Source organism: Mobula hypostoma, chromosome 8 (genome assembly GCF_963921235.1).
Source record: "Mobula hypostoma chromosome 8, sMobHyp1.1, whole genome shotgun sequence".
Classification (NCBI taxonomy): Eukaryota; Metazoa; Chordata; class Chondrichthyes; order Myliobatiformes; family Myliobatidae; genus Mobula; species Mobula hypostoma.
The window spans coordinates 93407057-93419244 of NC_086104.1; the positions used below are offsets into that span (position 1 = coordinate 93407057).

Consider the following 12188-nt stretch of genomic DNA (forward strand, 5'->3'; position numbering starts at 1 on the left):
TGTAGATGCTGAAGAAAAGAGTAACACTAGAAAGGCCCAGATGGCCTGTTTCCGTGCTGTAATTGTTATATGGTTATAAAATGCTAGAGAAACTCAACAGGTCAAGCAGCATCTATGGAGAGGAATAAACAGTTGACGTTTCGGCCAGAGACCCTTCTTCACAACTCGGGAGGATGATCCCGCGCGATGCTGACGCTCAGGAACTTGAAACTGCTTGTCCTTTCCACTGCTGACCCGTCAATAGGCATTTATTTTCCTGACCTCCTCTTCCTGAAGTCCACAATCAATTCCTTGATAATGGAATGGGATTGTTCCGTGAGCTAGCAAATAGCTCATGGGCTGAATGGCTTCTTTCAACCCGTGTGGAAGTCTGGGTTGTTAATGAAGCAGGTACTTGTAATGAGTGCAAGCACGAAAGTGTAACAGCCCATACAGTTACAATCCAGTGGAATAGAGGCACAAGAGAGGGCAGATACTGGAACCAGGAACAACATATAAAGCGCTGGAGAGACTCAGCGGGACAGACAACACCTATAGAGGGAAATGGACAATGGAGTCGAGATAAAGGGTGTGTCGATCCGAAACGTCGACTGACATTTCACTCCACGGATGTTGCCTGACCCGCTCAGTTCCTGCAGCTCTTTATGTGTAACGACCCAGTAGAAACCGATTGCAAGGCTACTATTCTTATTCATCCCTTCGGCAAACTAGGAGGAAAATATGGAAGAGGAAACCGTTAACCCCTATGTTCGGCATATGTGGGCTTCTGCGTTGAGGGCCCCGTTCAAGTCTGAAATCCAACTCCAGGCCGAGTTTACTATCAGCTGGCTGATATGTGCGCCGAGTGATTGAATCCCCGCATCGATGCCGGTCCTGCACCGGCAGAGTCAGGCTTCACATTCCAACAGACAGAGAAGCCATTCGGCCCATCGAGGCCATTCCAGCGGGGGTGGGTGGGTGTGAGCTGAGTAGATGCTGGAGCCTGGAGCTTATCCCTACAGGAAAAGGTCGATCAGTTTAGGACATCAGACCGCCCGGGACGGACTCCTCCTTTTCACGGTCACGGGGAGGCTCCTGCGGAAGGGAGAACCGACCCCGGGACCCCCCAGTAAACGCAACCGGAGGCTCGGCCACACGCTTCCGCGTATGTCACCACGTCGGGCAACATCATCGCGTTCTACGTCATTGTGGAGCGCCGGCGGTGTAGGGGTGACGACGATAGCGGAGCGCCAGAGAGGGGTGAGTGGAAAGGCGGTGGGTGGTGGTGCTGCGGGCGGAGCGGGTCCCGGGCAGCGGGAGGAGGTGGGTCACGGTCCGGGGCTTCAATGGCTGTGGGTGCCGGACGAGGCCTAACAGCCCTGGAAACAGCTGGCCGAGGTGTTGGGGAGGGTCACACCTCCCACCATGGGCATTCCGCGCCCACAACCCTGCACAGAGCGGCCGCTATGGAATTAAATGCCGCAGAGTTTGTCACTCGGCCCCAGGCGAAAAACAGCTCCACTTGCATGTCATTTTTATTATGGATCATGGACCCTTCGGTGCAACTCGTCCACGGTGACCAAGTTGCCTACCCGAGCTAGCAGCCCTTGCCTGCTTTTGTCCCCTATTCGATCACTCATAGCCATGTAGCTGTCCAAATGTTTTAAATATTGTGATTCTATCTGCCTCAAATACTTCTCCTGGCAAACTGTTCCGTATATTCACAATCCTTTGTGGAGAAAGTTGCCTCTCGCGTCCCTTTTAAATCTCCCCCCCCCCCCCCCACACACACACACATCCTCTTCTGGGGTTGGAATAATATTAATGATAGGGAAATTTATTTAAAAATGTCCATGGGGCAGGGTAAGTTTGCACTCAGAAAGGTTCAGGTTAAAGGGTCAAATCAGGAAAATATGCCGATTACCCTTCATTAAAAGGTTTTCTCAGGAGCTGCAGAGGCTGAGAGGAGATCTGATAGAGGTTAATGAGGGGCATAGAGATTGGACAGACAGTATCTTTTTCCTGGGGAGGGACATGGATCCCACGATTCCTCTGTTCCTTCACGCTGCCATTAACCCTGTATTCTGCCTTCAAATTCGACCTTCCGATGTGAATCTCTTGAGACTTTTCTGGGCAGAGCTCCATCTGCCACTTCTCAGCCCAGCTCTGCATCCTGTCGATGTCTACAGCAACCTTCTACACTATCTATATCTGCACCAAACTTGGTGTCATCTGCAAAATTGCTAATCCATCCTTCCACTTCCTCATACAAGTTACTTATAAACATCACAAAGAGCTGGAGTCCGGGAACGGAAGCCTGTTGAACACCACTGGTCACTGATCTCCAGGAGAACATCACCTACTATCACCCTCTGCCTTCTGTGGACAAGTCCATTCTGAATCCAGAGTCAAATTTCCCTGGATCCCACACCTGAATGAGCCTACCATGGAACCCATACACACTACATCCACTGCTCTACGCTCATCAATGTGCTTTGTCACATCCTCAAGAAATTCAATCAGGTTTGTGAGGCATAGCCTCATAAAGTCATGCTGACTATCCCTAATCAGGCTGTGCTTCTGCAAATGCTTGTCAATCCTGTTTCTAAGAACACTGCTGAAAGACTCACTGGTCTATACAGTAATTCCCAGGATCATCACCATTTCTTCTTGAACAGAGGAATAACATTCACCAACCTCCAATCATCTGGTCCACTCCTGTGGCCAGTGAAGATGCAAAGATCTTCGCCAAAGCCATAGCAATCTCTTCTCATGCTTCGTGGGGTACATCTCATTCAAAAGTTACAGCAAATCCTTTCTTGAAATCAACATGTTCTAGCCTATCAGCTTTTTTTTTAATGCTGTCCCTCTCACTGGTGAATACTGGAGCGAAGCATTATTAAGGACCTCCCCTGACTCCAGGGACCCGTTTCCTTTTCTATCCCTGATCAGTCCTACCCTCACTCTAGTCATTGTCCTGTTGGTCACGTATGCGTAGAGCACTTTGGGTGTTTCCTTAATCCTGCTTACCAAGGCCACTTCATGCCCCCTCAGGCTCTCCTAAATCGATGCTTCAGCTCCTTCCTGGCTATCTTGTAACTCTCTAGAGTCCTGTCTGATCTATGCTTCCTAACTTTAATCTCCTTTCTTCCTGTCGACAAGACGGTCCACATTTCTTGGCATCCATCACCCTATCACCTTTTCTCTGCCTCAATGGGACAAACCTACCCAGACCTCTCTCAATAACAAGGTGTTTTTGCCCACAGAACTGCTGCTCACTGGATGTTTTTTTTCCCAGATCAGCAATTTCTGAGATATTCAAACCACCCCATCTGGCACCAACAATCATTCCATGGTCAAAGTCACTTAGATCACATTTCCTCCCCCATTCTGATGTTTGGTCTGAACAACAACTGAACCTCTTGACCATGTCTGCATGCTTTAATGATTTAATGCTTTAATGCATTGAGTTGCTGCCACATGATTGGCTGATTAGATATTTGCATTAACAAGGTGTACCTAATAATGTGGCCACTGAGAGTATATCCTTTAACTCTGGGTTATTTTGTGTCTGGCCTTACAATATTGTTTTGAATATATTCAAGCTGGTTTCTAATACTGCAACAAATAAATATCTCACATTTTGCTTTGAAGAATAAAATGTTTGATTTGTATATGTTTGTATCTTTATAGATTTGAGATATTATTGTCTGGTAAATATGAATGAATGGAAGACAAAGAAACCTTTAGAATGGGAGAAGTACCTGAATAAAGAAGTGAAAGTTACTGCGGATGAAAAGAACACTTACCAGGGCTGGGTCTTCACGGTTGATCCAGTATCAGGAAGGTAATTGAAAATAAAGATAAAGATTAGCTTTATTTGTTACACGTACATCAGAACATAACATACAGTGAAGTCCATCATTTGTGTCAAATCGAATCAGTGAAGATTGTGCAGGGCTTTGAAACGTAGTGTGAAGTGTGTCATTGTAACATAGCACGTCCACGACTTACCCTAAGTGTTTGAAATGTGTGAGGAAATGCACACAGCCACAGGGAGAACTGTATGAACTTCTTACAGACAGTGGCGGGAGATGAACCCCGATCTTAGAGCTGGTGCTGTAACAGAGCACAGGAGCAGGGCACCCCCCGGCCCATAATTTGTTCCGAACCAGCTAAAAACTAAATGAACCCTCCTGCCTACACAATGTCCATATCCCTCCATCTTTCTCATCCATGTGCCTATCTGAACGTCTCTTAAAAGCCTCTAATGTATTTGCCTGCACCACCATACCAGGCAACGCATTCCAGGCATCCATCACAATCTGCGTAAAAACCTTACCCATCACATCCCCTTTGAACCTACCCCCTCACCTTCAATACATGCCCTCTGGTATTAGACATTTCTACTCTGGGAAATAGATGCTCCCCGTCTCTCTATGCCTCACAATCCGATAAACCTCTGTCAGATCTCCCGTCAGCCTCCACTACTCCAGAGAAAACAACCCAAGTCTGTCGAGCCTCTCGTGACAGCACATGCCCTCTAAACCAGGCAGCATCCTGGTAAACCTCTTCTACACCCTGTTCAAAGCCTCAACATCCTTCCTGTAGTGGGGCAGCCAGAACTGTACACAATACTTCAGCTGTGACCTAACCAGTTTTATAAAGTTGCAACATAACCTCTTGACTTTTGAACTTAATGCCTCGACTAATAAAAGCAAGCATCCCATAAACCTGCTTAACCACCTTATCCACCCATGTAACCACTTTCATGGAGCTAGGAACTTGGACCCCAAGATTTCTCTGCTTAGCATTTGCCCTACCGAAGTGCAACACCTCACATTTACCTGGGTTAAACTCCATCTGCCATTTCTCTGCCCATATCTGCATCCGATCTATATCAAGCTGCATTCTTTGCCAGTCTTCTACACTATCATCTGCAAACTTACTAACCCACCCATCTACATTTTCATCCAAAGCGTGACGCTAACCATTACGCTACTGCACTCTCCCCTTCTCAATCTAACTTTGTGACTGTTGGTCCATATTTGTTTCTTCCTTGTGCATTTGACTAGCTTCCCCTTACATGAATTTGTTTTTTATTTTTTATATACCTATTGTGCCTTGGCTTGCTATCATTTGTCCTGACTGGGATGTAGCAAACGTTTGAGACCTGGCAGATGGACTGGTAGGCAACAGCTTCTTCCCCCAGGCCATGAGACGATTGAACTCTTTGCCACCACCCATGTCTCATCACTTAATAAAGCGCCAGTAACATTATACTGTTCACTTTCCTAACGTGTGTCCTAAATGCACATTATGCTCAAAGTCAATATTCTGGAATATATTTTGTTATTTGTTACTTTATTTGTTGTAATACTACATTGTGTGTGTGTGTGTGTTATCCATACTGTGTCGTGCACCTTGATCCAGAGGAACATTGTCTTATTTGGCCACATACATATATACAGTTGAATGACAATGAACTTGAGATGGAATATAAATGTTAAAAAAAGTGATTATTCACTTTACATACTAATAGAAAAATAAAGTAATTGTTAAATGATGATTGGGTAGTGTCAAAGGAACCCAAGTCAAATGAAATCAAGTTTAATTATCATTCAAACCATACATAGATACAGCTCAATGAGACAGTGCTCCTCTGGGGCCACGGTGCAAGACATTCAAAATAGCAAACAAACATTCAAAAATAGCTAGTAACATAATTCAAAATATTGAGTAAAGAAACATATTCACTCGCAAAAATAAACTTATGTGGTCCAAGACCCTGAGCGGCAATGCCCAGCAATTGGTGGTACAGTCTCCAGGTGTGGTTGTACACTGGTCTGTTAAGGCCAGTGTGCAGGTATTGAAAGCAGTCAAGTGTTACATTAGCTTTTTAAGTTTTGGTTGTAGTCTTTACAAGTCTTATTGCTGTTTCACAGAACATGATGCAAGGAGAGCAACAGGGTTTGCCCCTTGCCCAAGAAAGGATATACTTACCTTTGAGGGAATGCTGATGTTCACCCGAATGGTTCCAGAGATGACTGCACTGGTTTGCCCTTTGAGATAGATTGGATAGAGTAGTACTGTATTCTTTGGTGTTTGGAAGGCTTACAGGAGATCTCATCAAAACTAGCTAAGGATGGCTCCTTGGACTGCGGAATCTAGAGCCACAAGGCATAGTTTGGGAACAAGGGGCAGGCATTTAGGTACGACTTGGAGAAATTCTCCACTCAGAGGACGGTGAACCTTCGGAGTCTCCTCCCTGATGATAGCAATGAGAAGAGGACAGGTCCTGGATGGTGGGCGGCCTTAATGACGGATGCTGTCTTCTTGCAGCCCCGCCTATTGAAGGTGTCCTGGATGCTGGGGTGGAGCTGGCTGAGTTTACAACTCTCCGCAGCTTTTCTGATCCTGTGCTTGGCACTGCTATGCCCGTTGGTGATGCAACCGGTCAGAGTGATCTGCTAGAGTCTTCGGTGACGTCCCAGATCTCCACAAACTCCTAATGAAATATAGCCGCTGGCCTGCTTCCTTTGCGATTGCATCAATATGCTGAGCCCAGAATAGACCCCCAGATGTTCTGCCAGGAAGGTAGTGCTTCTACATGGGGCAGTTTCGAGGTTATTGCAGCGAAAAGTGTGTGAGAGAGAGTGTGTGTGTGTGTGTGTGTGTGTGTGTGTGTGTGTGTGTGTGCGCGCGCACGCGCGCACACCTACAGTTAGCTTAGCAGTACATGGTGTAGCCAATAGGCGACCATCTGACAGCACCCGTTGTTCTATTCAGATAAAGCATCTTTAACAGTAGTCTATCTTTTGCTGTCAGGTGTCCTTGGTGATTAATGGGATCTTTAATTTCTTCTAGTGTTGTTCTGGTGAACTTTGTAGATGCTGGGAAGGTGTCTGTTGCGACCGTCATGGGCCATGCGATCCAGGCAGTGGAACTGATCAGTGAAGGAGAAAGTAACACCACCGAGAGGCTTTCGGCCTTATTCATGCCCGTAGGAAGCAGGGCCTACAGCAACGAGGAGCTCGAACAACGGAAACTCCGCCTGAAGTCCTGGCTGGAGAAAAACCGGATTCCTGTTACAGAGCAAGGGCACCAAAATAAGATGCTGTGTGTGGCCGGGGTATTGACTGTTTCTCCGCCATATAATGCAGAAGACTGCAATAGCTCCAATGAAATCATCTTATCTAGAGTTCAAAGCCTCATCAACTGTAACCCTGAAGCCGGTGACAAAAATGAATAGAGTACCAGTTTCCCTGGTAAATTTAGTATCTGCAACTCCATTGTAAAACATTTACCATTCTCCTGCAGACACTCCCCTGTCCAGAATTATGATGCAGTTCTAATCGCTGCTGTGCAGAGCAAAACTAAAGTTCAAAATGAGCTTGTCATCCAAACCGATGTACCATTTTTAACTGTCCAGAAGAGAATCTCATGTTGAGTTTTTGTATGTTTTCATCTCACAAGGTACTGTTGTAAATATACAACTTCCATTCTGAAGTTCATTAGTAAAAGATGTAACAAAGACAACAGTTTCTTTGTCACTGTTATAGATTTGAAAATATATGCGATTTATTTATGCCTAATTCAAAAGTTGAAATATGTACATTTTGAAAATGGAATTTTGGGGATTTTGAGTTTTTGGAGACGGGGTGAAACTTAAGAAGTATTTGTAAGTACATTCCTATAATAGAATGGGAAGTGCTGTTTAATACCTCACATTTAAGAAATACTGTGAGCATGCAGGCAAATCCTAAATCTAAGATGGAAAATGATCTTGTAAATCCTGCAGAGAAAATGGAGAAATGTTCATTTTACCACATAGTGGAGGGGCAGAGAGAGAGAGAGACACCAAAACCCCCTCAAAGGACAGGGCATGAGAGTTGAGGAAAAGTACCAAATGCAAGAGTATAGAAAAGGCAGCATAAGATACTAAATATTCTTTGATGATATCTTACAATAGTACAACAGAGGAATAGGTCCTTAAGCTAACAATGTTGTGCTGAATTACTTAAACTAGTAATCTCAGTATGTCCATAACCCTCCATTCAAGTGCCTGTTTAAGAACCTCTAAAATGGCTTTGTCATATTTGCCTCCACTACCAGCCCTGGTGTTGTATTCCAGGTGCCCACACTTTTAAAAGAAAAATTTACTCCCATGTATCTCCTTTGAACTTACTCCCTTCTCACCTTGCATACATGCTCTCTAGCATTACACATTTTGACCTGGAAAATGATATTGCCTCTTATGAACTTCTCTCAGGTCCTCTCGCTACCTACACCACTCCAGAGAAAACAACCCAAGCTGGTTCAACCTCCAAGAATGCTCTCCAGTAACTTCTGTACCATTGACACGAGATTCACCAGTTTATGTTTCCAGGATTATCCCCAATTCCCTTCTTGAACAATGGAATACAGTATTAGTTACTCAAGCAGTTCTCTGGGACCGTGCCTGTTTGTCGAGAACACAAAGATATTGGTCAAAGCCCCTGCAATCTCATAACCTGGGGATTTATTCACCTTAACATTCTTCAAGAGGCCCAATATTGCCTCTCCATCTATATTGAAATTCCCTAGGTTATGAACATGCACCACACTGGTCCTGCTATCCTCCAGGTCCTTCTCCTCAGTAAATGCTGATGCTAAGTACTTACTTAAGACTTTATTCCAGCCAGATGTTCTCCCCTTTATCCTTGAGTGGTTCTACCTTCTCCCTCCCTATCCTCTTCCATTTACTTGTGTTAAAATATGAACAACTTGTCCTTCCTAAATAAAAGGGAAGGTGTGAATGTAGAGACAAGTTAAATCCTATGGGGAACAATGGAATTGTGCACGACCCTGACAATCAGTTATTATAGAGTTGACAAATGCTCAGTGGAATCAGAATTTTGGAATACACATTTAAAAAAAAACACAGGGTTACAAATCAGCATGGTTATCTGCAAATTTATTAGATTTGTTGTGAGTTGTTTAAACTCATGGAGCAAGTTCTCACAAGTAAAAACTGAGAATTATGTGTACTGATAAATATCTGTCTGGACAGCTTTAGAAAGTCACACATAGACCAACCTCCTTAACTTTAACAACGCAGACATACAACCGATTTAAGAGCTTACTAGCTTGGATAGATTTGGCCTTTAACAAGTCCAGCTACAGCAGCAATGATAGACACCAAAACTTCTGCTGTATCTGGAAATCCAGAGCAACACACAAAATGCTGGAGGAACTCAGCATGTCAGGCAGCATCTGTAGTGAGGAATAAATAGTCAAAAGTTTCGACACCCTTCCTTAGGACTGAAAAAGAAGGGGGATGATGCCAGAATAAAAAAGTGGGGGTAGGGGGAAGTGGCGGCTGGAAGGTGATAGATGAAGCCAGGTGGGTGGGAAAGGTCAAGGGCTGGAGAAGGAAGAATCGGATAGGAGAGAGTGGACCATTGGAGAAATGGGAAGAGGGGACCCAGGGAGTAGTAATATGTAGGTGAAAAGAAGTGGAAGGTCAGAGTGAGGAATAGAGGAAGGGTTGGGGAATTTGTTTATCAGGTACAGGAGGCACCCAATAAAGAGGCCACTGAGTGTATCTGTTAAATCGATATGAAGTTCGCTTTGCAAAGAGGGAGCAGCACACTGAATGTGGACTTTTAAAATCAGCAAAGCAGAGGCAAAAATTTCAATACTAAAGGCACAAATGAATAATGCAAATGAAAGGATTGTAGGCCTTTCTGGCTAAATTAAAACTATCTTATGATCTACATAAAAAATCCTAGGAAAATATTTTTTTAAAAGGTAGATTTTTTTTTGTAGCTATAATGCTGAAATTTTATTTAAGCACATTCAAGGTAAACATTGCTCCAATAACATCCTGTTTGCAGTCTGGATCTGACTGCATTAGGAAGAATTTTTCAGAGAATTGACTTTCTTCCAAGTGACCTCTGGAAGAACAAGGCATTATTGTAGAACACAGAACACTACAGTACAACACAGGCCCAAGATGTTGTGCCAACATTTTAAAAGGATACAGCAGAGTAACAAGCCCGCACTGCCCAATTATACCATGTGACCAATTAACCTGTACTTGGCTAAACAGCCATTATAATTTACCTTTATCGTGTAGGTGAGAGGAGTTGATGAGAACGTGTGGTAGATAAAACTGGGATTAATATAAATAGGTGCTTGATGGTCAAGGGAAAATAAAAATGGAATTAGTGCAAATGGCTCTCACCTGCTCCTATTTTCTTGTGCAATATGCACAAAATGCTGGAGGAACTCAGCAAGTCAGGCAGCATCTATGGAGGGGAGTAAACGGTTGATGTTCTGGGCCAAAACCCTTACTCAGGACTTGTTTTCTTGTTATGTGTTTTTTTTGTTGTGCTTATTGGGGTGAGAACTTGGGTGTGCAGATTTCATATGGAAAAGGCAATGAGGAAGTCATAGTCACAGCACTCGAGCATACATTTTGACTCACCTCATCAGCGCCAACCATCAACAGACTTATCTAAACCCATTTCATTTCCTCAGCAACCCCTCCCCAAGATTATACCACCTATCTACATAGTAGGGCATTTAACAGTGGCTGGTTAACCTGCTAACCCTTTTTTGGAACATGGGAGACAACTAGAGTGTGCAGAGGAAACTCAGGTGATCAAAGGAAGAACAGGCACGCTCCAAAATGACAGCACCCGAGGTCAGGACTGAACCCTGGTTACTGGAGCTGCCAGTCATCTCCACTATTATTCCTCTGATACATCTGCAGGTGGTCTGGCACTGGCTGGTAATGCTATTACAATACCAATTTTTAATTATGTTTTATATTCCAAGGCATATTAAAGTGCCACAAACATGGAACAGTTAGTTGCTTGCTTGATAGCAAAGTAATTTAAAAGCTGACCATTTCGTCCCCTGTTTACAGAGTAACAGTGAAGGACTGCTGATTTATTGTGTTCTACTTTGACTGATCAACCAGAATCTCAAACTGTAGCAGCCACTTAAAGGTGTGCAAACCAAAGCCAGCAATATTGTCAGTCAGCCTCAAACAGTTTTCTGATAGAGACTAAATCTCACCAATGTGGAAACAAAATCAATCTCAGTCCTCAGGCATATCAGTTTACACATTTAAAGTAAAAATAATTCAATAATTTTTCAAGCTTCCTTTTTTATTCCTATATTGAACAATAAATATGCTTCACCTTGCCCTTGCAATCAATCAGGTTGTCATCAGATCTCCTTTACAACGAGACACGGCAAAGATTTCCTTGATGTAATGATTCAAGTACTGAATCCTTACCCACAGTACTTGGACCACATAGTTCAGGAACACATCTGCAACTGAAGTGGCCAGAAGGGGTTGGCTGCTAGTGTTTAGGGAGGCAATGGGAGGATAAGTTGCTCCCCTGGCCGTTAGGTTTTCACTGCATCTGAACAATGCCTTGGCAGGATACCGTTTTGGCCGAGCATCACTGGGTTGTTACAAGCTTCACAATCATCTCGATGATAAGTGACCCTCGTGGGCAGGTGCACAAATCCATTGTGGGTTCCTTGATTTTGTCCTCCAGTAGCTGGTCCAGTTCCCAGCGAAGCCCTCGAATCAACTCTGCAATCTGAGAACAGTAGAGGAGGAGGGAGGAATATGGGTTAGAAAGGGGGCATATTTGTATCAGAGTTGTACTATACACAATATACATACCACGACCCTACACAAAGGAATCATGGTCTTGTTGCATCATCCAAATTCTATTAAGCTTCAGGTGACAGCCTGCTACCCTGATATCCTCCTATAAAATGTCTTGATACAATTTTGAATTAATTGTTCCCTCAACGATTGCAAGCTGTCCAGGCCCTGAGGCAGCAAAGAAGCCCCAAACCATGATGCTCCCTCCACCATGCTTCACAGCTGGGATGAGGTTTAGGTGTTGGTGTGCTGTGCCCTTTTTCCTCCAAACATAGCAGTGTGCATTTCTGCCAAAAAAAAAGTTCAACTTTGGTCTCATCTGTCCAGGGAACATTGTCCCAGAAGTGTTGTGGAACATCCAGGTGGTCTTTTGCAAACTTGAGACATACAGCAATGTTTTTCTTTGGGATAGTAATAGACACCACAGAGGTCCTTCTAGGGTCCTTCCATCCTTGTTCAGTGTTTTATAGAGAATTGAACTGACTTTATTTCTTACATCCTTCACATACATGAGGAGTAAAAATCTCCATCTAAA

The 12188-nt window shown here is 44.0% G+C and overlaps 2 protein-coding genes across 5 annotated transcripts in view; one reads left to right on the top strand and one right to left on the bottom strand.

Annotated features, from left to right (window-relative positions):
- Positions 1-1190: 1190 nt before the first annotated feature.
- On the top strand, positions 1191-7503 carry gemin6 (gem (nuclear organelle) associated protein 6). 2 transcript variants are annotated; one of them, XM_063056359.1, is made up of 3 exons: positions 1191-1239; positions 3673-3826; positions 6847-7501. In XM_063056359.1, the coding sequence occupies exons 2-3, from the start codon at positions 3699-3701 to the stop codon at positions 7229-7231; spliced, it is 513 nt and encodes a 170-aa protein (XP_062912429.1). In that variant the 5' UTR covers positions 1191-1239; positions 3673-3698; the 3' UTR covers positions 7232-7501. The 2 variants fall into 2 exon arrangements, with proteins under 2 accessions (XP_062912429.1, XP_062912428.1); XM_063056358.1 differs by lacking the exon at positions 1191-1239 and adding an exon at positions 2483-2502 and having other exon boundaries at positions 6847-7503.
- A 1356-nt stretch (positions 7504-8859) lies between these two features.
- The window catches only part of dhx57 (DEAH (Asp-Glu-Ala-Asp/His) box polypeptide 57), a 79443-nt gene continuing 76114 nt past the window's right edge, over positions 8860-12188 (bottom strand). Inside the window, exon 24 of one of the 3 annotated variants that reach the window (XM_063056357.1) lies at positions 8860-11582. In XM_063056357.1, coding sequence (XP_062912427.1) covers positions 11439-11582 — 144 coding nt within the window. In that variant the 3' untranslated portion in view covers positions 8860-11438. The remainder of the gene's footprint in view (positions 11583-12188) is intronic. The other 2 variants (XM_063056356.1, XM_063056354.1) reach the window with 2 other exon arrangements.